Below are 25,270 nucleotides of genomic sequence, written 5' to 3'. Positions count from 1 at the left end.
AAGACTGTCCCATCTTAAAATAGCAGAGTCAGGATTACACGGATATTACTTACAAAAGGCTCTCCATAGGTCTGAGAAACATTGATTGTTTGAGATTATGTACAGGAAGTCTCTTTATTTCATTTCATTTCATTCCATTTCATTTCTGATATATACTATACACACACACACTATATCTATCTATCATCTATCTATCTATAGTGTGTATATATATAGATAGTTTGTGTATATATATACATGTATATATATAGACACCCCCCCATACACCCCCCATATATATACATATACCATGTACTGCAGCATGTTTAAACTATGCTTATTTCTGCTGCATAATTTTTCCAAAATGGATGTCAGCCAACTGATTAAAAAATTCCAGCATTTGGTTTATCTGGCTGCTGTTTTGATTGGTTGGCTCTCAAGGACCCCCATGCTGTGAAATGGTGATAATAGACCACTTCTTGACTTTGCTAAAGGGGAACAGCTGTACCAGGCCAAATGGGTTGCTTCTCCTGAGAATAGATACCACGTGTGTGTCTGTGTTTTATTTGTGATGTCTGTGTTTAGTGTTTTATACTGTAATCATTTCATGCGCACACACCCTACATTATCTGTTTCAACCTTCCAATTATCCAAATTCACTGTCTTCTCTATAGTGCCATGTCAGTTTATCCTTATGCGATCGCCATTCTGAGGTTCTGGTATTCCAAATGTAAATGGGTAGGCCCTCTGTGCTCTGCTTCTCTCCCCTGGTTTCCATGTATCCCCATGGTATCCTCTGCATTCATTTATCTATGTCTTTTTAGAATACATTGTATATATTGTTCATGCACCTATGATTATGATTATCATGTGCTTTGGCTATGTCTTTGTGCCTCAGGCGATGCCATGTTAACCTGGACATGCATAAGTGTCGTTACTAGTAAATATTATTTTCCACTGTTTTGGATACTCCCTGCCATCTTTGATAAGGCACCTTTTTCACCCTCCTCTAAATGGACCATTTTTCTAGCATCCTTTAGGCTTTTTTTTTTTTTTTTAAGGGTGCTTTTCAGTACACTTTTTCTGCTGCATTTCCATTGGTGGCTGATTCCCCTTATGCTCTTACTGCTGTCCCACTTGCTAATTTGCTGCTTGTTTTCTATCTGATAGCTCTTTGCATCTCAAGCCCAAAGCCTCTTGCTCATGACAACGGTGGCTATGCCAGTTTTCAGCAAGAAGAATGAAACGGTAAGCATGATGCTCTCAGGGAGATACCTCTCAGTGTGAAAGCAGAGAGAAGGCTAATGCAATGGCAGATCTTCATAATATGCCGTCCTGTGTGAGGCTTTCGTCACCCTCCCTGTAGCCCTCATGGCACTAGCTTAAGCTGAGCTTTGGGAAGGAGGCATGAGGCTCTGGTGGGGTGCTGGAGCCCTCCTATCCCCTTCCAAAAGTTCAGTAAGCGCTTGCCTGGCTTTGGGAAGGAGGTAGGAGGACCCCCTTACTGAAGCCAGGCAAGCACTTACTAGGCTTCGAGAAGACACTCTCCTTGGGTGTGTGTGCACCTGGTGCGACTGAACAGCTCGTACTACCCTGAATCCACCTTTGGCTAATGTTGTGATTTGCAAAAGTGAAACTAAAATAAAGGATAAGTAAGTCTTCTGACTCCCTTGGACCAGTGGGCACATTCTGAATTTTGAGAAAGTACAAGGAGCACCAGTCACAATATGGCTGCCACAGGGTGTGTGTTGGTAGGTAGATCTTGGACTTATTGTGTAAAAAAAAAAGTGGAACCAACAAACCTGAAGTTTGCTGTCCCGTGCTCTAGATGACTTTCGTTATCCAGGGCAGATGGTGCAATGCGGAGAGCAATGTCCTCTTCCTCACCTTAGCAGAATAGGATTTTCTTACAGTGTATGTGGGACTTACATATGGGTAAGTGGGCCCAGGATTATACTGCAATGCTGCAATTCTATGTACACTTACCTAGGACTATGCCACATTGAACAGTGGAACTTAAGTCTAACTAAACAAGCACAGGGCTTGTGCTGTCAGTAAAATAAATAAGTATCTGTTCTAATATGGGGACCAGAAATATATTTGCTACGGGATGTTTCAATGGTTGCTACCATGACTTTTTAAATTGAAAGAATGAAATCTCATTGTTCAGAGGCAGTATAACTCTGACTAGTTGATCAACAATGAGATGGCTATTCCCTTTTTTGCTTGTTCTCAGGGGTATTGCACTGGTGCACTAAACTCTGTCCATTGACCAGCAGTCTTGTTGGTTAAGAGAACAGAAATCTAAAAATCAAAACAAATGAGAAGTTGGATGGAAACAATTTTTCTTTGGTGGAAATGGGCAAGGGAGGAAGCAGCAAAGCTATATAGGTAACTTAGGAGGTTGCCATATACCTTGTCAGACTATTTGCCCATCTAGTATTGTCTACTTTGACTGGTTGCAACTGTCCAGGGTCTTGGACAGAGAGGTATTTCCCATTACCTGATGCCTGATCTTTCTGAGTGAAGATGCCAAGTATTGAACCTGAGACCTTCTGCATGTGTGGTACCACTGAGCTGTTGTTCCTGCTGCATTTGTAACTCTCATCCACCTGGTCTTCTGCATTATACCATAGGGAGTTTACTGGTTAATCCAGTCTGCCCTTCCTTGTTTCATCACCACGGTCTGTATGCTTTGTCACACAAATGAACAGCAACTCTGCAAGACCAGATGGTGGGGATGGGGGAAATGATAATTAACCCAAGGAGAATGGAGTGGCATGTTGTCAATTTTAATTTCTTCTTATTTTACAGAGATCTCATGGCATTCTCCTGGGTGTGGTAGGCTCAGATGTTCCTTTGAGAGAACTCCTTAAGCTGGCTCCACGATACAAGGTAAGAATCAAGCTAATACAGTCCAGCTGTTGTCACACAGTTTTGGCAGTCTCAGAAGAATGTCCTGATATTGATAACAAAGCCACCCTACGGAGTACTGCATCTGTTCACAGGCAGCGCTGCCACAAGTTGTTGAGACGGTCACTAGTTTAGATAGATTAGGAAAATTCATGGAGATTAACTCTGTCAAAAGCTATTAGCTGTTACAAGTAGGACCTGCAACAAAATGTTTTAGTTGGAGTGTTCCTTTTTGCTGTTCCTGTCAGTTAGTGGTGATTTGATAATTCACCATTCCATACTCTCTCCCACCCATTTCTCTCTTTCCCACCCCAACAATCAGTCAACATTCCAGGCCACTGAGTACATTCAGTTTTTCACTAGATTGCATTTGTTGTTTTGCGGGAATAGAATCAATGTTATTTTCTAAAAAAATTTTTACTTCTGCAGACCTTGGAGTTATCCTAACCCTTTTGAAACCTCCCTCTTATGCATGGACTATTCCATTTTTGCTACATAAGGACCAACACTTGGAGAACTGAAAGTGCTGTTGGTATTGTTATGAAATTGGGGTGGTCAAGATGGCCTCTTGAAGTCCCTTCCAACTTAGTGATTCTAAGTTGTAGATTCCCCGAGGCATATCTGGACGGAGATTTGGACTTATGAATAGTTATGGGAAAACTGCTGAGCACCCAGCAACTATTCTGGGTCCCTTCTCCCCTAAAGAATGCAGTGATCCAGGTCTGTATTGGAAGAAAGAGCAGACAGTGTCAGGCTGAGAGCAAGTCACACTCTTTTCACTCCCCTGCTTCCCTTAAATCTAATTGCAGAGCAGTGAGCTTTTGGAACATCAGTTGGGATGTTTAAGTTTTGAATCTCCATCGTTGCTTGACATGTATATTTGTAAATAACGGCAGAAAGTACAGAATGCCATATGTCCCCTGTAACCTCCGTCCAAAAGAAGCCCAAACCAGATACATGGTAGAACTTGTGGAAATTCTTAACTAAGAACTGCGGTGCACATAATTTGTTGTTGGCACCTGGCTGTCTCAAGAGGCAATAGAGTGCACCTCCAGGGGTTAAGTCAAATCGCTGCATTATCAGCACCGAAGTGACCTCTCTAGGAGGGCATAATAGTACATAAATGGAACCTCTGTACACAGAGACAATATAACCCTGAACCCAAGGACCAAGAGCTAGCAATGGATAGTTCATGCCTTGCTTAAAGTTAAAGGGACCCCTGACCAATAGGTCCAGTTGTGGCCGACTCTGGGGTTGCGGCACTCATCTCGCTTTATTGTCCAAGGGAGCCAGTGTACAGCTTCCGGGTCATGTGGCCAGCATGACTAAGCCGCTTCTGGCGAACCAGAGCAGCGCATGGAAACGCCGTTTACCTTCCCACTGGAGCAGTACCTATTTATCTACTTGCACTTTGACGTGCTTTCGAACTGCTAGGTTGGCAAGAGCAGGGACCGAGCAACTGGAGCTCCTCCCGTCGCGGGGATTTGAACCGCCAACCTTCTGATCAGCAAGTCCTAGGCTTTGTGGTTTAACCCACAGCGCCACCCGCAGCCCTGTATACCTTGCTTAATTGCTCCTTAATGATATCTGACTGGTCATTGTTGGAAACAGACTGCTGGGCTACATGGACTTTCATCTGATTCTTAAAGGCAGTTCTTCCATTCTTAGGTTACACTATTCTGGGAACACTAAATAACTGAATGAGGGACCTGGTAGGAAATGTAGGTAGTTACTAACTTAAATCCTTTTCAGTAAAATAAGGATAAGTAGCGACCTTCTTTCCTGCTCCCTGCCACCATTTATAGCAGGGGTGTGAAACCTGTGGTCTTTGGTCTAATATCATGTAGCAAGGAAGGGGGGAAAGAGATGGCAGAGGCAAAGAGAGAAGAAAGGGAATGCCTGTCTCTGTCTGGCCCCACCCACTACTGGTATCTGGCCCCTAACAGATTACTTCTTAGGGAGCGTGGCTCTCTACAGAGAAAATGTTCCCTGCTCCTATTTTATAGTACGGAAGGTCTGCAACTATCAGATGAAAATATCAGTTCTGTATCTAAAGACATTTTTTAAGGGCTTGGTTTGTGTGTCAGTCTAAATGTGCACAACTCCTGTGTAACTGAAGTAGAAAATATGGTGCAACGCCAGAGATTCATTTGTGCATGAATATGTGAGTGAGTGCATACTTGCATGTACCTGATACTTCATCACACTCTTTTGACATATTGTAAGAACATTAAAGTATTTGGGGACTGAAACAGGATATGATTGAATTGCCAGGTGAAATTTAATGCATTCAGTTCTGTTTATGGTTCCCTGGAGGACCATAGCTTAGCAGCAGAGCACATGTTTTGCATGCAGATTCAGTTCCTGGCACCCTCCAGTTTCTTTGAAAAACAAAAACAAAAGCAGGTTGTGCGTGATGGGGAACACATCTGCTTGAGACTGCAGAGAGCCACTGCCAGTAAGCCTAGATAACACTGGGCTACATGAACAGATAACCTGACCGGGTGCAAGGCAGCTTCCCATGTTCCTAATTGGTGCATTTTCAAATTTTGCCTGGTTCCATTACTTTCACTGTCAGTTCATCAATATTATCCATGCATTTCTTCAGTTAAAGGCCTTGGATGTTGTCATGCATAAGTACTTCACTCATGCCGATACTGCATCAAGGGTTTGGATGTTAATGAAGTTAATTGTTATCATACTTTTGGTTTAAAGCTGGGTGTCCATGGATACGCCTTTCTGAACACGAACAATGGCTACATTTTGTCTCACCCGGACCTCCGGCCATTGGTAAGTGACCCAGAAACACCAAGACCTGGTTTACGTGATCCAGTGCAGTGTGATATCATCCCAAACAACACCATTCTTAGCTTGGGGACTACTGTGCTACAACTATCATTCCTTGCTGTCTCTCTGAGTTCAAGTTTGGAACGTGAGAGTGGTGGCTGTCTATTCAAATAAAAGTAACTGCACAAAATGGCATGTTTACAGTGGGGAGAAAAAAAATCTTATCTCCCATCACTAGTGATGTCATGGCCACACAGCCACATTCCACACTGCATTCATAATTGATTTATTTTATTTTGAAGCTCTGTACCCTGCCTTTCATTCCTGTGGTTCTCGAGGCATCTTGCAACAGGTTGTAATAATAATAATAATAATAATAATAATAATAATAATAATAATAGTAATAATAATAATAAAACTATTTATCATTTATACCCCACCCATCTGGCTGGGTTTCCCCAGCCACTCTGGGTGGCTCCCACAAGAATATTAAACAGAATAAAACTTCAAACATTAAAAACGTCCCTAAACAGGGCTGCCTTGAGATGTCTTCTAAAAGTCAGATAGTTGTTTATTTCCTTGACATCTGGTGGGAGGGCATTCCACAGGGCGGGCGCCACCACCGAGAAGGCCCTCTGCCTGGTTCCCTGTAACCTCACTTCTCACAGTGAGGGGACTGCCAGAAGGTGGTTAATAATTATTAATAATAATTTAATAGGACAACCTCTAACTCATACACACGAACACCAAACACCAAAGCTCAGTCCTCTGACTGATCAATGAGACCAAATTATGCTTCCTTCCTGCTCTGAAACCTCAGGGCAACTAGCATTTTGAGTCAAGCGTTCTTTTTGTCAAGGAGGGGAGGAAGCAATCTTCCTGCAACTGCTCCTTCTCTGGGCAGTAAATGGGGCCAGATAGGGATGGACAGGTCAGTCTATTTCTGGCCCATGTCAGTTTTACATGTGTTCATTTACAGTAAGCCCACAACTTACACAGGGCTTACATTCTGTAGATTGTGCCTAAAGTCAAAATTGTGTATAGTCAAAATACATAGTGTTCAATCCCACATAGGGTTGTGTTGCCAAAGTCATTTTCCCCAGAACCTTGCCCCCCCAACCAGTGTAAAGCTGAATGTGCACAAGTTAAATGTGCATAAATTGTGGGCTTACTGTATAAGTCTGTTTGAACATATTATTATTATTATTATTACTGCAGAAAGTTTCACATTTTTTGATATCTAATTTAGCTCAAAATACACATTTGTATATGCATTTCAACCTAAAAGAGTCCATATTTTAATATGCATTTTGGAGAGGGGAGGGGAGACAAAAGTTATATTGCAAAATTTGTAGATGTGCAAAAACTGAAGTGCTGTTGTCTGTATTAATCTGGGAATTGCAAAGCAGGCTAGTTCATTACAAATGTGAAACAAATGAAGTCCTTCAAACCCTTGAACTTCTTACCTGGCAAGAAGGTGCTTCCTTTCTGCTTTTTAGCCTTAAGGGTAATGACTGCATTCTATTGGACGAGAGTTGCAGCTTAGGGTTGTGGGGTTGTGTGTGTTGTGGTTTGAATGATGGGCAAAGGTGACTTTCCCAAAAGATATGGGCTAGATGGAAGAAAAATGCCTGGGTCCTTCACACCAACTGAGCGACCATTCCTTGTGCAAAAATAAACGTGATTGGATATACTTTAGGGAATAGAGACATGTGCCTAATTATCTATTATCTAATCACCTAGCAGAAATACACCTTTTCTCTAAAACTGAAAAGAGTATATTTCAGGGTTGTTAAGCAGCAGAGCAATTCAGGAATGTTTTCTGTCTCACTTCTCAACTGCAGTATAAAGAAGGGAAGAAGCTAAAGCCCAAACCAAACTACAACAGTGTTGATCTTTCTGAGGTGGAATGGGAAGACGTGGATGAAACTGTAAGTGTCTAAACTGGGATTTCAGAGCATGCTCCTTCAGCTCCCACCAAAGTGGGTTCTTAGCAGGTCACAGTAAAACTACTGGGGAAGGCTGTAGCTGAGTGGTAGGGCATCTGAATTGCATGCAGAAGGTTCAATACCTGACATCTCCAGGTAGGCCTGGGAATCTTCCCTGTAAGACCACTGAAGAGCTGCTTGCAATCAGTGTAGACAATACTGAGCTTGTTGCACCAATGGTCTGACTTGGTATAAGGTGGCTTCTTATGCTCCTATGTTCACAAATGCCTTTGGAAAGAGGAAAGCCTTTACAGTGCATTAGAATAAAACAAAAGATTGGGCCAGGTGAGCCCATTGCAGGGGCTGCAGGGTGGGGTGATTCCATCGCTGTGGTGCACAACAACTAAAAGGCCAGGTTTCTTTTAGTCGCTAGACTAAGGGCTTCCCCACACTTACTTTCCTCTGCTGTTTCCAGACACAGTTTGCACTTTAAAGATCCATGTCCAAGCACCCTTTATTTGCTCATGAGTTTCCCCAGCGAAAACCCGCTCTTTAAAGCTCAATTGGAGCAAATGGCAATCTGCAGAAAACCCAAACTGTTTGCCCCGATTGAGCCCTAAAGAGTAGGTTTTTGCAGGGAAAGCTCTGGAGCAAAAAACCCCAATGCTTGGGCATGGAACTTTAAAGTGTGGACCTATGCCTGGAAAGAGGGGGAATGTCCTCTCTAGGGAAGTTTGCCAGGCCTTTGTTTTAAAAAGTGTTCCTTTTTAACCAGGCCTTTGTTTTATTTGATTGACATCCTATGTCCTTTTTAAAAAAATGGGGGGGGGGGAGTTATTGGGTTGTTGTTTTTGTTTTGATTATATATTTTGTGCTTTTATATTTTGATTTTGTTCTGTGAACTGCCCTGAGACCTCCAGGTATAGAGCGGTATATTAATTCTAATTCTAATAATGATGATGATGTGTGGATAACCTCCGAAAGTGGTAGCATGCAAAGGATACCTGAAAAGATCCGAAATCGAGATTTAGTTCATATCTTAGTATATTTGAGTATATACTCTTGAGAATAAGCCAGGCCAAAGTCCTTTACTTGGGTTAGAAGTTGGGTCCCTGGCCTCTCCAGTAAAGGAATATATGTGCTTGGTGTTAGATTGCCACCCACATTCAGAATAGAGATTTCTGGGCTTGGTAGATCAACAGTCTTGATATATAATAAGGTACTCGTGTTAAAATGTGTGATCAGAGAAGGTCTTTTGGCAAAAAAGTACATCAAGGCTTGTGTCCCCTTCACCTGTTCACAGCAGACAGCAGTGCACTTGGCAAACACAACTGCTGCTTAAAGTATGAATCAGCCCTGATGGATACAGATCCCATGCTTAATTGAAGTAATCAGATGTTGTAAAGTGATAATTGCATCCCAGGATGACTGTGATCAATGAAATTATCTCATCCTAACCTGCTGTCCGCTATGCTTAGCTAAAGATGTGCTTCTAAAAGGGGGAGAAAAGAAAAGCTTATGTCAAAGACTCCTGCCTATTGCAGGCCATTTTAAAGTAGATGACCGCAGTCCTGACTGGAGGCACTAATTCAAATCTGTTCCCTTCTGCAGCTACGAACAGCAATGATCAATGGGGAAACAGGTGACCTCTCAATGGATGTGAAGGTGCCTGTAGATAAAGGGGTGAGTATATAATTTCTTGTTTTGGTACCCTGCATTTGGAACAATTGCACAGAATTAAAGCAAATTCACATAAAATCATAAATGTAGCAATAAATGTACAGTTCAAAACAAGAATTTTTTTAAAAATAAATAAATAAAAGTCACACATTTAAACTTTTTTTAAAAAATCCCTGAAGATTTGCCTAAAATGAATCCTATAGCCACAGTCTTTACCAACCAACCAAAATGTTACTGAGCAAGAATTGGGAGCAAATAAGATTGCATTATGCTCCCAGGGTTACTGGGACAAAGAAGCAACAATGGCTGTTTTTGAAAAGTCATGTGTCCCAGTCTGCCCTGACATGTTGCTATGCACACCCAAACGAGATCTGCCAGGGCCTATGTCTTCAAGCTTCTACGTAACAGGCCCTTCAGTCACTACACAATATTATGCAGTTTGATTTCTTTTGACTCTGTATCTGTGCATCACTTACATAAATTTCAAAATTTGCTAATGAAAAATTTACCATGGCCCTCCTTCTGTTTTCTGCCTCACAAAGGACCTGCATAACATTATCACCCCAGGGAAATGGGAGCCATAAGAGGAAACCATATTCTGCTCCGGTGCAGGGCAGTCAAACTAAGTGAACTTTTGAGGGTGTTTCCAGCTTTACATTACTTTACTAATTAACATAATTTTGTTCTTTGCAAGACTTCTTTCAAATCCTACTTAGAATTATTCAGGAGGCAGAACTGCAGTTTTTTGTGAAATTGAATCATTTCTTGCAAATTTGTATTGCTGTAGTTATTTGTCATGAAGCTCCCCGGGTGCAATACAGTGTTTCATTTCTAATTGCCTTATGACATTTTGGAGGAACCTAATTAGTTATCCCTTACCTACCATCGTGTCTTTCCCTGTTATTGCTCCTTAGAGTTTTCTGTCTTATTATGGATTTTGTTTTGAATTTTTTTTTCCCCAGCGGCCTGCATGTTTCTTTTGCCCTTTTCTGCCCATTTTAACCTTGAGATAGACGATAGTTGTGGGACTTGCTTATTTCTTAATAAACTGTAATTTACATTACGTAACATGATTATACTCAATTATTACAGGTGCATAAATACAGAACATTATAGTTCATGAGAGCCGCTGCCAGTCAGTGTCAAAAATACTGAGCTGATGTTATAGAATCCTAGAATTGCAGAGTTGGAAGGGACCCCAAGGGTCATCTACTCCAACCCCCTGCAGATGACAGATGGCCATCCTACCTCTACTTAAAAATCTCCAATGAAGGAGAGTCCACAACCTCCCCAGGGAATCTGTTCCACTGTCAAATAGCTTTTACTGTCAGAAATACATTTAGTCGGAATCTCCTTTCTTTTAACTAGAAGCCATTGGTTTGAGTCCTTCCCTCCGGAACAGGAAAAATCAAGCTTGCTCCATCTTCTGTGTGACAGCCCTTTAAATATTTGAAGATGGCTGTCATATCTCCTCTCAGTCTCCTCATATCCAGGCCAAACATACCCACTTCCCTCAATTGTTCCTCATCAGGCTTGGTTTCCAGACCCTTTGTCATCTTGGATGCCATCCTCTGCACACATTCCAACTTGTCAGTATCCTTCTTAAATTGTGGCGCCCAGAATTGTACATAGTATTCCAGGTGTGGTCTGACCAAGACAGAATAGAGTGGCAGTACTATTACTTCCCTTAATCTGGGTGCCACAACAATGATGAACAATGGTAGGCAAGAGGTTGGTGGGTGCGTCACACAGGGCACTGCTGGAATTTAAAGGCCCAGTGTCCACCACTGCCACACACATGCTTTTTTGCCGGGTGTGTGTGCCCTACTGCCGCCTCTGGTTAAACCTCTTGACAGAACATTTCTCCCCAGATTAATATTCTTATGACCTGAGATCTGCTGTAGAGGCAGTTCATACATTAACCATTGTTTAAGATACCTTCAACTCTCCTGAAAGCCAGTGCAGTGGTTAAAGTGTCAGACCAGGACCTGGGAGACCAGGGTGCAAATCCTCACTCAGCCACGAAGGTCACTGGATGACCTTGGGCCAGTTAGTGTCTCTCAGCCTAACCTTCCTCACAGGGTTGTTGTGGGGATTAAATGAGGAGGAGGAAGAGCAATGTATGCCACCTTGAGCTCATTGAGGGGAAATGGTGGGATATAAGTGTAATAATAATAATAATAATAATAATAATAATAATAGACCAATTGTCTTTACCCAGTTTTACTAGCCTTTTTATAGCTCCTATACATTTTTCATATGCAGGTTGGCAATGCAATTCTTTCAGCTTTTGGATCCACCATAAATTCAAATAGCTAACTGTATATTTTTCTCTTTCTCTCAGAGCACAGTGAAAAAGCATTTTAAAGGTTAGCAATAAAGGTCCCATGGGAGCTCCTTATTCCATGCCTTTTCTCACCTTCTTCCTTCTACACACACACACACACACACACACACACACACACATTAACTTCAGCCTTTGCTTGCCCTTGTTCTGTGCTCACAGACTTTCAGTTGACTTTCAAGTTACACAAAATAGCTCACTTATCCCTTAGCGTTTATTAATTAAATATTGGAATTGAGATTGCAAGACTCCTTTGTGTAAATCTGTGTGCGTGATATAGAGTTCATGTACTTTACCAGTTAACATCAGTACTCAGACAAAAACAACAGGGAAAAGGAAACTGGCAGAGTGGGGAAAATCTGATGAAATCAAGTTTTATCCGTTTCTTTCATAGGCACCCCTGCACTGTATCATGTCCTGCTTATAGTCGAGAGTGTCATGTCACTTTTCGTGTCTGGCAGAAGAGTTACTCAGAAATGCTTTTTAAAAGCAAATCTTTTATTACTTACTCCCCCCCCCTTAAAATAAAACTGCAGTATAATTTTCTCTCAGCAATTCAAATGGATATTTCTTAATACAAAATGTTTAATAGTGCCTATTTTTATCAGTCATTTTTCATTTTCTCTCATTTCCCTACTTTTTTTTTACTGTTTTCTCTTACTTTAAATATAATGACTTCTCTTCCTGTCCTATTTTATCTTTGCAATAACCTTGTGAGGTAGGAGACTATGCTAAGAAATACTGACCTGAACACACTGAACACACAAGGCAGCCCCTTGTGTGAAAAGAAGGCACTTCCACTTGCATAAAGGGTGTGTGTCTCATTTTGGGATTCACCCCCACCCCGAACACATACACATCCCACACTATGCCAGAGGAATTACCAAGTGGCTTTTCAGGAGCTGGAAGGGGCTGCAGGAATGAGCTGGGAAAGCCCTGTTACAATCCTGGCATCTATTACACTTCACAAGTGTATCCTAATGTGGAATGATTCTTGCCTGGTTTTAGTGGACTAGAATTTGTCCTTTTTATGCTTCTGGGTGGCTGAACACTTTTATTATTCTTATGCTTTATTCTCTGTTAATGGATTTTAAGTGTTTGGTAAGTTCTGTGTGTTAATATTTTGTAAGTCGCTGTGAGGGGTTTTGTAAAAAGTGATGGACCAATATGTTTTTATGGCAGGGTAGGAATCCCAGAGTAAAATATTAAAAGTGACCCAAATGCAATAAAAGGAATAAGAATTGGACACACAGAGGGAAGCCTTGAATCTTTCACAGTTATAAGTTGAGGTGGGCATCTTTCTTGCCCTGCCCTGCAGGCTGAACATAGGGAAGCCACCTGATTCTGGGCAGCCAACACACAAACCTTCAGGGCTGTTGGGCTGTCCATGCTTGGCCAGTTAATGAAGTCAGCCAAGATATTTTTGAAATGCTCAGCTGGCAGCCAGCAATCTATCTTTGTGATGCATGGGCAGTTCTGCCTCGATCCCCCTCGATGCCTGCTGTCATTGTGCCAGATGGATTTCCAGTACACTGAGGATTAGTGCTTAACGGGCAGGAGGAGGGGCAATGGTGGAGAGAGAGGAGAGAGAGACAGTCTCATGTGACTGCAGTGATAGTGGAAGTGAGCTACAAGGACAGAGACTCTGATCCTGCTGCTCTGCTACCTTCTCTCCCATGTCTCCAATCCCTTTGGTAACTCCATCTAGCCCATCTGTTGAGTTATGGCAGGTCTGGCACAGATAAGGCTCTTTGGAGGGTTTTGCAACACTTGAAGTATACTGAAGCAGGGCTGGAGCAATCTGCCCATTGATTTTGCTGTTGCTAGTCTTTGCATTCTAATCCTGTGTGCCTCCGGCACATATTGTGTCGCTAGTGTGCACCTGCAAGAGAAGTCTGAGCAAGCTGGCAACAGGTTTGAGACCTCACTTGGAAAGGGCCCCGCAAGAACATCAACCTGCGAGTTAGCAAAGGGGCAAGCATTTGACGCAGGGCTCCTTAACTGGAGGTCTGAGGGCTTCCTATGGCAGTTGGTGTGGATGCCTCTGATCCTGGAGCAAGGTTATATGGATTTAATAACTCATCAGAGTCACTGCTGCAATGAGATCTACTGGAAGGATTCTGCTTCTCTCCCAAAGTAGATCTTAAGTCTCATGACCTAAACTGTCACAATCCCTTCAATGTACTTTATTTTTTTCTGTCCTGAATCTTCCAACTTTCAGCAATTCTAGTGTTGTGACAGTGGGAGAAGTGCTTCTCAGGTGCTACCTGCTGCAACCTGTTGGTGCATCACCTAAAAAAAGTGAAATATGTTTGTGTTTTTCTTCAATACTATTCAGTTGTTGTTGTTTTTCAATTCATGTATATCAAATTAATTAATCACTTCTAATCCATATGATTTAAGTTTTCTTTAACCAGGGGGTTGTCCTTGTCTTGAGATTCTTTAATGCATGTATGGAGTGACTCCTGTCTGGTGTTCCAAAAAAGCAACACCCAAGAAAATAATCCTGCTTCTAAATTCCTCCAATAAGAAGACAACACTCTTTAGGTGACGGAGCAGGACCTTTGGAGAGATCCTGACTACCCTTGTTGAAATGCAGCCGCTATTTGGACATGACCAGTGGTCACATTTAAGAGACAAAACTACACTTCTGGTTGTGATTTCTCTCTCTCTCTTCTTTTCCAGAAACGGGTTCTCTTCCTCACTAATGACTATTTCTTTACTGATATCAGCGGCACACCCTTTAGGTGAGTGGGGTGGTCCCTTAGAGCAAGGGTTGGAAACATGTGGCTTTCCAGATGTTGCTGCACTGCAACTCCCACTGTCCCTGACCACTGGCTATGCCCATGGGGGTTGATCCAACCACATCTGGAGGGTCCCCAGTTTCCCACCTCTGATTTATACTTATTTAATAACTTTTAAAAGTGACTACAACTTACCTCTGCACCTCTGGAATAAAAGAAAGGGGCATCTAAAATGCAGCACTTGATATCTGGGTGGACTTCATCTACAGCACATCTCATTTTAATAAGCATTGGCTATGTTTATATAGGCTTGAAGGTGGGAGACATCTGCACAGTCAGACCACTTGCCTTGGCTCACTTGTGGAGACATCTAGATTGCTTTTAATTAAGCACACAGTAGTCTCAATAGTGAGGTTAATCTGAGGAAGACCTGCTTTAGGGCCGAATTACATGTTCAGATATATCATGTACTATAGCTCTTCCTGGACTATACCAAATATAGGTGGAAGATAACATGCTCTCCCTGTATTTAAAATGAAAGCCTGGGCCTCAGAGAGAAGAACACTTCATATATTTCAATGAACAGCAGGACTTTGATAAAGGAGAACATAAATACATACATCCAACTCTGATTGCAGTCAAACTGGCATCGTCCACACACCAGAGGGAGGTAGCTGCAGGCTTGGGGAAACCATCAAAGTTTGGAGAAGTACAAAACATATATTTTTTTAAGCGTTAAGGATTGGAAATAGCCCAATGAAGAGTGGGTATGACCAGTGGCCACAAAATACTAACTGACCTAAGGTGGGGAGTAGGAATGGAAAACTGGGTAGGTTATGAAATAGAGTATCCTGGAAATGGGGATGGGTGGCTGTCTTGAGCAGGATTACTCTATCCTGCAACACTTTGTTGCTGGCCTCACTTGGTCATATATTCTCCCAATGACGTCCCAAAGTGCTACATTCCTAGAAGGCCTGCACCATATGCTGTTACTTTTAAGGACTTAGTTCATTCTCAGGTCCTTTCTAGCCTTAGAGTTCTTTTACTGGTTCGTTGCATTCCTGTAATTTGGAATTTCACAATGTATGTTTCAGTAATGAGAGTTCAATTTAAGTGATGATTCACTACTTAAAAATCAGTTTTTCATGGCAGCATTCAACTTACGCTATCAAAATCCAAGTTTGACATTTTAGAATGTTAATTCAGCAATGTGTAAATGAGGGGAAATTTTCAGTGCAAGTAAGATGGTGTTTATTACAGTAGTAGCTCCACCACACAATATAGGCCTTTGCAAGTCTCCTTGCTGGAAAACATTTTCTCTTTCATCTCTTAATCCACAGTCTGGGAGTCGTTCTATCGCGAGGGCATGGTGAATACATCCTGCTTGGGGATACTTCAGTGGAAGAAGGTAGGATGAATGGCATAGTTTCATCAAGCAATCACAGGGAGAACTGATGGAACATTGCCTTGTTTTAACACAGCTGGGTTCATATCTCAAACTGTTCTTTCCTTTGCCACACAACACTGCCACATCTCCTAAGTATTTGTTTCCCTGTTTGAATCAGGAGCTTGGCAATAGAAGCCTATTAATTAAATCCCCGAAATACATATTATGGGAACACATTCCCCAATTTATCCAAATAAAAACTGGTTCATATGTACCTGTAGTGAGGAACTTCAGGCCTGGGAGTGGGATATGGTCTTCCTGGACTCTCTGTCTGACCCCCAAGACATTTCCTGGGCCACACCCCTTTCTCAGAATGTGGAATTTTAGAACCCATGGTTTTATAAGACATCTAAACCATGTGATTCAAACAGGATGACCTATAAACAGGAAACGGGTTGTGATCTAAAGAGGGAAAATAATTTAAACACCCCCACAGCCTGAGCTCACAATCACGGAGGTCTAGAGGTCTCATCTTCACCCCCTGAAAATTCACCCTCCCATTTCAGTTCCTGGGGGAAACACAGAATACAACATGCTGAACATACAGAGGAATTCATAAGACTGTGAATAAATGAGTCTTTATTGCACCATTTGCTATTTGGTTTCAGGTTTACATGATCTGCTGCAGCCAGACTTGACTTTAGCCAACGAATGGTAAGTGGCAGGAATTCTTCTAATTTGGGGGGGACCTGGGAAGGAAACGAACGAGCTGCTGCTTGGCTTTGGGGACTTTACATTGAAGGCCTTGAGAAAACATGGTCCTGGCATTTAAGGGGCCAAAGCTCAGTGGCAGGTGACATTTTTGCATGCAGAAGGTCTTGTGTTCAGTCCCTGGAATCTCCAGTTAAAGGATCTTAGCAGTGTTGGAGAAAAGGAATTATTTTTGCCTGCTGCCCTGTATGAACCAATGCCCTGTCTTCAGGCAGCAACATTTATTTATGTAAGTCTGTATCCTGAGGAACAATGTGGATCCCATGAAATAACTGCACCGTGTTACTTTAAACTTTTTGTGAGGAGCCTAACTTTCCTACATGCTAAATAAACAAACTGCACAACTCCACCCCCCTTAAGTTAGAACTACGTTTTCTCAGGAATCTTTTATTCTTATCAAAACATTCTCTACAGTAGCCCTAATCCAGCTCCATCACTGATATCCTCAAATGATTGATTGTTGAGCTGCACCCACTTAGCATGGATATAATTTGTAGCTGAAGTGCAGAGCTATATTTTTGGAGCAATTTGATTCAAGTTCTTGTCTTTGCTTCCAGATATCTATGCAGTGATGCATCTTGAGCAAGTGCATAGACCTAGAAACCAAGTAACCTTCTTTGTTCCTGATGCACTGATATGGGTGCAAAGGATGGTTTTGATGTTACTTTCTGGACCAATTTTTCAGTCACAGAACATGCCCTAGGGCAGGGGTCAGCAAACTTTTTCAGCAGGGGGCCAGTCCACTGTCTCTCAGACCTTGTGGGGGCACTGGACTAGATTTTGAAAAAAAATGTGAACGAGTTCCTGTGCCCCACAAATAACCCAGAGATGCATTTTAAATAAAAGGGCACATTCTACTCATGTAAAAACATTCTGATTCCTGGACCGTCCGCAGGCCAGATTTAGAAGGCAATTGGGCCGAATCTGGCCCCCGGGCCTTAGTTTGCCTACCCATGCCCTAGGGCCTAGGGTCTCCATTACTGTGAGTAGTGGACATTTGGGTCCGGAGCTGACAGGTGTTAGCCATGGCAACTGTCTTCATTTCTTAAGTATATACTGGAGATCAGAGATCATGGGAGTTGTTCCAACTGAGGTTTGAGCTCCATCCCAAGCATGCAGATTTTTCAGGACACCTCTTATGAGTGCAGAAAAGTTGTCCAAAGGAACTTCTGAATCACATTTTTGGTCTCTTTCTTTCTAGGATTTATTGCATTACAGATATTGATCCAGATCACAGGAAGCTGAGTCAGTTAGAGGCTGTGATCCGTTTTCTCACAGGAGAAGAAGCTGACCTGGAATGTGAGTTCTGAAATATTACTCCTGGAATACATCCTAACGAGAAGCCTTATTATGATTAGGGATGGGAGAATCTGCCAATTTTGGTTTCTCTCCGTTTCTCGTTTTTTCGCTCTTAAGTTCAGGTCTCCAGATTTGCATTTTTTAAAAAAGTCCTCATGAAGATTCATCAACATTCTAAAGGAACACATTTTTGTATGCAATTTTGCCTCAGTATACACTTTTACAAAGCAATTTTCCATAATATGATGCATTTTTGTGTATTATTTTTACTAATAAGTGCATTTTTATGCACACTACAGTATATGGCTACAGTATTCAGGGCTGGAGAAATGCACTGCAACATTTGCAAAAGTGTGAATTTCAAAGGATGGTTCATGTATTATTTCAGAATGCGTTGATTAGGTAGGTTTGCCTTTAAATGCAAAATGAAATTAATTTCTCCACCATTCCCACATATGATAGCAAGTTACTTCATCTGTGTGTGACATTGTCGCTATTCAAGAGAGGTCAGATCCCATAATTGCAGAAGTGGAGTACAAAAGCATTAAGCATGAATGAAGCACTGGGGCAGTCAAGATGTTTAACCTGTGTGCCACATCCAAAATCCTTGTATGATGGAGAGCCACAGTCCTGCCACGTCTTCTTCCACATTCCCTTTTCTGTCTCACCTGAGGATTCCTGCTGTCCAGGGTACAACATGCTGTGAGGTCTATGTGCCCCCTCTATATGCTGACGATGTAATCAGCATGGCACCACTGCCTACTCATAATTAATTCTGACCCTGCCTTAGTTTTCGAATTAACTGCAAATTGGAACTGGCAGGTTCAGCCCATGCCTAGGCAGATGGTGACATCCACCTCTTCTCATTAATCTCTCAGCTTTGTTCGGTTAGTCAGAGGCATGCTGCTCACTGAAAATGAAAGTTGAGCTTTCGGCTATCATGGCTTTGATTGCTAGCAACTATTAATGTATCTGTCTCTCTTTATGTATTAACTTAACCTTTGTCTCCCACTGTCACATCTGCCTCCTTCATAGGAACATAGGAAGCTGCCTCATACTGAGTCAGCCCAATGGTCCATCTAACTCAGTACTGTGTGTGCTCACTGGCAGTGGGTTTCCAGGGTCTCAGGTAGACCTACTTGGAGATGCCAGGGATTGAATGCAGAACCCTCTGTATGGAAGACAGAACCTGTACCACTAAGTTATGATTTCTTCATCTAGCTTCAACCTATCAGCCCAGTAGCCTGCCTTTTCTAGGCAAGGATGTTCTGGAGAGCAAACCTCTCTCCAGAGGCTTGAATGAAGTAGGACTTGGGAGGTAAATATGCCTCATTAGCAAGAAGAAAGTTACTCTGAGTTAAGCCACCTATTTGTTTGAGCCAGACAGGGATATCCAATATGGTACTCTTTAAATGGTGTGAAATTCTAAATTAGAATTCTAAAGCCAAATCTATCAAATTTATACTTTCTTAATCAATATGCTAACTGAATCTTGCAGTTTTTAAACATGCATATATTGGGAGACAGTGTGCATTAAAAATGAATGTATTAGTGAAAATAAAATATAAAATGCATTATATTAGTGGAGATTGTTTGCAAAAATGTGTACATTAATCAAAACTGCATATAAAATGTGTTTTAAGGAGAATTTTTCATTAAAATGCTGGTGAATTTTCATGATGATTGTAAAAATTGCTGCAAAATGTGGAGAGCTAAATAAGTCTCTTTTAGCTGTACTGCACTACTTTTTGTATTTGAATTATTTTTATGGCATTGTTTTGTGTGACTTACTTCAACTGAAAAAGATTTTAAAAAGAAAGAGGTAACTAAACTTAAGACTAGAAAATTGAGAAATGGAAAGAACTGAAACTGACAGATCCTTCTATCCCAAATATTGAATATCAGAAAAGAAAAATGGAAAAATGAGGCGTGGGCAGGGGTGGAATGCCCTTCTTGAGCTCCTTGGAAGGCATAGCTGACTGGCAGGAATCCTGAGCATTAGCACTCTTGCTGAGAGGTGAAGACACTCTGCAACTTGCTATTCTACTCCAGAAAAAAACTTGCATTTTAGCAGTATCTAGAGACTGCAGGTTTAAAAAATATAGATTCTTAAATAAAAATTTTAATTAAGGCTGATGGTCAAAACATATTTATCTGGATGCAGATCTTCTTAAAGAAATCAGTGCTCCTTCTTAGCAAATTTGTTTAGGGTATTAACATTGATATGAAATATAGAGATTTTTCTATTTGGGAAATGTTAATATATGAGATAGTTTGCGGGCGCTTTGTACCAAATTCTACAAATGGTGAATAAATACAGATTCCTAGTTCCTAGCATAAAATTAGGAAAAGACCATGCATGCAAACCATGCATTAGGGTCGATAAATGTACACACATATAACAAAAGAAGGCATTCAAAGCGTCATAAAACCTTACTTAGTCTTTGCACTTCGTCTTTCTCCTTTCTCTCTCTTCATTCTCATGCCCAGGTGATGAAGAATTAGTTCAAGAGGTGCTGTTTGATGCTGTAGTAACAGCACCCATGGAAGCCTACTGGACAACATTAGCACTCAACCTGTCTGAGTAAGTGCATGCTTCATAATTTAAGGCAGGTTTTGCCACCTCTAAACATGTTGTTGCTGAATCCAGGCTAGACTACTTTAATGTGCTCTATGTGGGGCCCATTATTATCATCATCATCATCATCATCATCATCATCATCATCTTATACCCCACCTATCTGACTGGGTTGCCCCAGCCACCCTGGGCAGTTTCCAGCATAATAAAAGCACAGCAAAACATCAAACATTAGAAACTTCCTGATACAGGGCTGCCTTCAGATGTCTTCAGAAAATTATGTAGTTATTTATCTGTTTGATATTTGATGGGAGGACATTCCACAGGGCGGGTGCCGCAACTGAGAAGGCCCTCTGCCTGGTTCTCTGTAACTTCACTTCTTGCAGTGAGGAAACTGCCAGCAGGCCTTTGGAGCTAGACCTCAGTGAACAGGCTGAATGATGGGGGTGGAGAGTTAGCTTTCCTTATAGGGAATGATTTTTTTACAGAAAAAAATATGAAGGTTGCAGTTCCGCAGGCCAAGAATAGAATCCCATCACCCTCTGTAACACTGGAAAGTGGTGATGGTGGTGACATGTGTGCGGTTATCACATAGGAACATTGGAAACTGCCTTATGCAGAGTCAGATGAGTCCATCCAGCACAGTATTGTCTGCACTAACTGGCAGCTACTCTTCAGGCCTTCAGAGAACAGCCTTTCCCAGCTCTTCCTGGAGATGGTGGGAACTGAACCTAGGGTCTTTTGTATGCAAAGCCTGTATTCTATGCCCCACTAACCTCAGGTTGTTTGGTGCAAAGTATATTGAACTGGTTCTGCAGAAACCTAATGCTATATATCTTTGTCTCTCTCTTTCTGCGCAACTGCATCCAACAGTGAGGCTGAAGGAGGGGTGGATATGGCCTTTATGGGAACTCGGGCTGGTCTTATGAGGAGTGCTCTCTATGTTGGAACTGAAAAACTTTCTAACAGGTGAGTCCTCCGGATGCATATCTCGGAGACATTCCTCCTCCATTGCCCCTCAGTGTAGCTTAGGACGACTGAAATCAGAATGAATGTACTTGGAGTGATCATTCAGCAAATGCACAGGAAGTATAATAACCATTCCTTTCCTCTCAACAACTCCTCCTGTCATTGTCAAACCCTGCTACTTAATCTTTTGCAAATATTGAACTCCAAAGGATATCAATTTACAAACTGATAAAAGTTTCCTTATATTGACTTACCACATGGCTTTTGGGGTTGATTTCAGGATGCATAAAACCAGCAAACATGATGTACATTGATCTAGAGAGTCTAGCAGCAGATGGTTGCGGTCTCCCTGGAAAAATTAGGAGCCAACCTAAAACCCAGTCACTACTTTGCTGCGTGTTTGTTGATTTTACTTATTACAAAACCAGTCTCAGGAATCCTTGCCTTCCCCTTCAGACTAATCTGAGATCACTTTTGAAATGTGTAAATGTCCCCCAAATGTCAGGCTTCATTTTGATTCAGGGCTGACTATTGCTTGGCCCCAGAGCCTGTTTCAAACATTAGGACTCCTTCTCATCCCCCTCTGTAGTGCGCAGGAAATTGTGTGGGCTGACAAACACACTTATCTTGATCCAACCAGTGGTTGGGCTTTCACATCCCTACCTAGGGCTACTCTAGATGTTCTTTTTATTGCATATTCATGTTTATTTGTGCTGATGTTGCTATCAGTGCAGTCATACACAATTCCACTTTTAATACTGTTTGAAGTTTCAATTGTTTTGGGGCGGTCAATACTGCTTCATTCCCAGTCAGTGCATATCCTGTAACATCCTGCTGAAACCTCATAACTTTTCAAACCACAAATGTTCTGGGGAGTTTTTGTCCCACTTTTGTTGTTCTATAGCCCCTCAATTAAAAGAAAGCAGAATAAATCCAGCACTAATGCACTATTGTTGCAGAATACACCCACAATAAAACACCAGACAGGTGGGTCCCCCTAATGCGAGGAATGAGAACAAATGAGAGCCACACTTGTGGCTCCTCCCTCAATCCAAAGCCAAGGCTATGTTAGCATAGCCATTTCAGAGCGCCAGGATGAGTGTACCTCTGTTCAGAGCAGCACTTTATATGTTAATCTTCGCTCTACACAGCTGCATACCTTCTGTCATCTCACAGACAAAAATAAAGACACTCTGTATATGTGTAACATCCCGCTTTGCCCTCCAAAGGTCAGTGCTTGAAGGCCTTTTCACATTGTTGAAGGTGTTCCTTCTACTTCTGTCTTTATTTAGTCTGCAGTAGCAGATATATGGGTGGGTGTGGAAGAGATACTTGCCTGTTGTTGTTATATTTCTATCCTACTATCCTGGGCAGCGTAAGAGGTTGTTCCGTAATTTACCCTAGAAATAACCCTGTAAAGTTAGCTGTAAAGTGTAAACCTCTGTGAAGGGAGATGCACTGATAGTCTGGTGTACTGTGTCCAGTTTAGTAGATGGTCAGGCCGATAGTTTGGTGTACTGTGTCCTGTTTAGCCCAGAGCGTGGAAGAATTAGGGGAGACAGGATAGATACTCTCTTCAAATATCTGAAGGACTGTCATGTGGAAGATGGAGCAGGCTTGTTCTCTGTTGCTTCAGAGGCCAGGACTAGAACTGATAGGTAGATGCTGGAAATTGCAGGGAAGCAAGATAAACCCCTATATGACTTTGGAACAAATTGTGTCATGTAGCAGTGGACTGTCCTTCACTGGGGGTGTTTAAGCAGAGGTTGACTGGCCATCTGTCAGTGTCCGTGTACTTGCATCAGGGCTGGCCTAAGACATTTTGGCACCTGAGAGGAACCTCAAAATGGCACACACACCTTGGCCAGGGAAAAAGGGGTGAGTGAAGATCTACACCTGGAACAAGGGGGGAAGTAAATCAACATTAGCAGACTTTTGAAGTGGGAATCAAAGGCAGTCGTGGGAGGAAAAGGGGTCTGCTCTGAATTATACTAAGTGGGTGCAGAACCCCGAAGACCCAGAGGACATCCCCAAGGTTTCCTTCCTAGGGGTGGGAGGAGACCAGCAGAGCCTCCTATTCGCCGAGAGGCCACTGTAGAGGTGGTGTGGGAGTGCTGCTGAGGAGGCATCAGATCTGGCCTCCAAGGATTGTGCTGCAGCTATTGTTGCTACTGCTGCTGCAGTGCAGGTGATGCGTTCCTTGGAGACCCCTGTGGATCCTGCTGCCCTAGGTTGTTGCCTTATAGGTGGCTGGCTCTGACTTGCATCTTCCATTTCAGAACCTGCACAGAGCAGGGGTTTGGGGTACATGGCCTCCAAGATCCCAGCTAACACTATTATAATATGGTGACTGGTCCAGGGCTACCCATTTCATAGTTTCATAGCTGGAGAGGGATGTGAACCTGGATTTTCCTTTTCCTGCAACCTATCCTGCTTAACAGTTCAAAAATACAGTTGTCCTCGACACCCTGTAGTTTACAAGACACATTGCTGTCTGTGCTCATTTACATGCAGGCGTGGTTAGAGTCAAGATGCCTCTGTTGCCACATCTAGATACACTGGGAAAGATGCTAACGCTTGAAGAATTGCAATGCTGCCCGCTAACAATACTTTTAAAGGCCACTCTGAAAGGCAACACAGGGCAAACAAGGGCAGTGATTTGGCAGCAGAAAATAGGTATTATACCTGGTGAATAGGGACCGTGGGAGCACTTGAATCTGAGAACAAGGGAAACTGAGTCTTTGTGTCCAAGAGCGTGTCTTCCAGGCATGCTTTATTTTCAGCATCAGTCTCCCCCCCCCCCAAATGATGTTTTGCCAAAGGCCACAAGGAAATAATTGGCAACCTGTTGGTTCAAATCGCTAGCCTTGTTCCCTTAGTGAAAGGATGCACAGTGTAGCCTCTCAGTGTGTTCTTGCTACATCCATTGTCTGGAGTAACACTACCTTCCTGAGCTAACATGAGACACCTGCTGCTGCTATGATACTCTCATAACCAGATCCCTTCCACTTGCTTGTGGCAATATCTGTTAGTACATGCATGGTGCAGTTGTTAGTAACCGGATGCCTCGGGTAACAGATATTGCTACAGCTGCTCTCACATGAAATGACCAGACATCCTGGCTGGGATAGGAGGTGTCCCTCTTTGCAGTGCCTTTATTCTTCTAAATTTATGCACATGGAATTTAGTGGCCTTGCTCAATATCCTGATACGTTTTTTTAAAAAATCAGAAGAAAGAACCTGCTCAGGAGGCACATGTATGGCAGCAGTGCACATCTCTATGAGCAAAAATTACAACACTTGGGACTTTTTAGTTTAGTGAAAAGGCGAGTAAGAGGCAACATGATAGAAGCATATAAAATTATGCATGTTTCAGAGAAAGTGGACAGAGAACAATTTTTCTCCCTCTCATAACACTAGAACTCAAAGCCATCCATTGAAGCTGAATGTAGGAAGACACAGCACATAGTTAACCTATAGAATTCAATCCCACTGGAGGTGGGCAGTGATGGCCAGCAACGTGGATGGCTTGAAATGAGGGTTAGACTTTATTTAGACATATTCATGGAGGATAAGGCTATAAATGGCAATTAGCCAGGAGGGCTATGCTCTGCCTGCATGGTCCATGGCAGTATGCTTCTGAAAACCAATTCCTGGAACCCACAGGAGGCAAGTGCTGTTACACTAAGGTCCTGCTTCTAGGCATCTGTTAGGCCACTATGAGAGCAGGAAGCTGGTCTAGATGGGCTATTGGTCTGATCTAGCAGGGTGATTAATTATGTTGTTATCTCTCTAGGGCATGTATATGTGTAGATGAATGGAACCTGAATAAGCAGTGTGCTTGCCACTCAGAATGCAACTGCATGGAGAGTACTCCATTGTGGCAATCTG

The 25,270-nt window shown here is 42.3% G+C and overlaps 1 protein-coding gene and 1 long non-coding RNA gene across 6 annotated transcripts in view; one reads left to right on the top strand and one right to left on the bottom strand.

Annotated features, from left to right (window-relative positions):
- CACNA2D4 (calcium voltage-gated channel auxiliary subunit alpha2delta 4) overlaps window positions 1–25,270 on the top strand; it is a 166,854-nt gene that overhangs the window by 49,314 nt on the left and 92,270 nt on the right. Inside the window, exons 14-24 of the mRNA XM_083572268.1 lie at window positions 1,150–1,227; window positions 2,794–2,874; window positions 5,608–5,682; window positions 7,524–7,610; window positions 9,219–9,290; window positions 14,317–14,378; window positions 15,716–15,783; window positions 16,431–16,476; window positions 17,735–17,832; window positions 20,323–20,416; window positions 21,284–21,379. Coding sequence (XP_083428394.1) covers window positions 1,150–1,227; window positions 2,794–2,874; window positions 5,608–5,682; window positions 7,524–7,610; window positions 9,219–9,290; window positions 14,317–14,378; window positions 15,716–15,783; window positions 16,431–16,476; window positions 17,735–17,832; window positions 20,323–20,416; window positions 21,284–21,379 — 857 coding nt within the window. The remainder of the gene's footprint in view (window positions 1–1,149; window positions 1,228–2,793; window positions 2,875–5,607; window positions 5,683–7,523; window positions 7,611–9,218; window positions 9,291–14,316; window positions 14,379–15,715; window positions 15,784–16,430; window positions 16,477–17,734; window positions 17,833–20,322; window positions 20,417–21,283; window positions 21,380–25,270) is intronic.
- Window positions 1–25,270, bottom strand: part of LOC310742832 — a 96,347-nt gene that overhangs the window by 49,824 nt on the left and 21,253 nt on the right. Inside the window, exons 3-5 of one of the 5 annotated variants that reach the window (XR_014538709.1) lie at window positions 21,634–21,728; window positions 16,038–16,199; window positions 13,803–13,923 (exon numbers count right to left, since the gene is read on the bottom strand). This is a non-coding gene — a long non-coding RNA (uncharacterized lncRNA). Of the gene's footprint in view, window positions 1–13,802; window positions 13,924–16,037; window positions 16,200–17,744; window positions 17,826–21,633; window positions 21,729–25,270 lie in introns of those variants that run through there. The other 4 variants (XR_014538710.1, XR_014538708.1, XR_014538712.1 and 1 more) reach the window with 4 other exon arrangements.

This window comes from Podarcis filfolensis (genome assembly GCF_964270895.1).
Source record: "Podarcis filfolensis genome assembly, chromosome: 10".
Taxonomy (NCBI): Eukaryota; Metazoa; Chordata; class Lepidosauria; order Squamata; family Lacertidae; genus Podarcis; species Podarcis filfolensis.
Note: the sequence above shows the minus strand (reverse complement) of the source record. Positions and strands in the feature narration are given on the sequence as shown.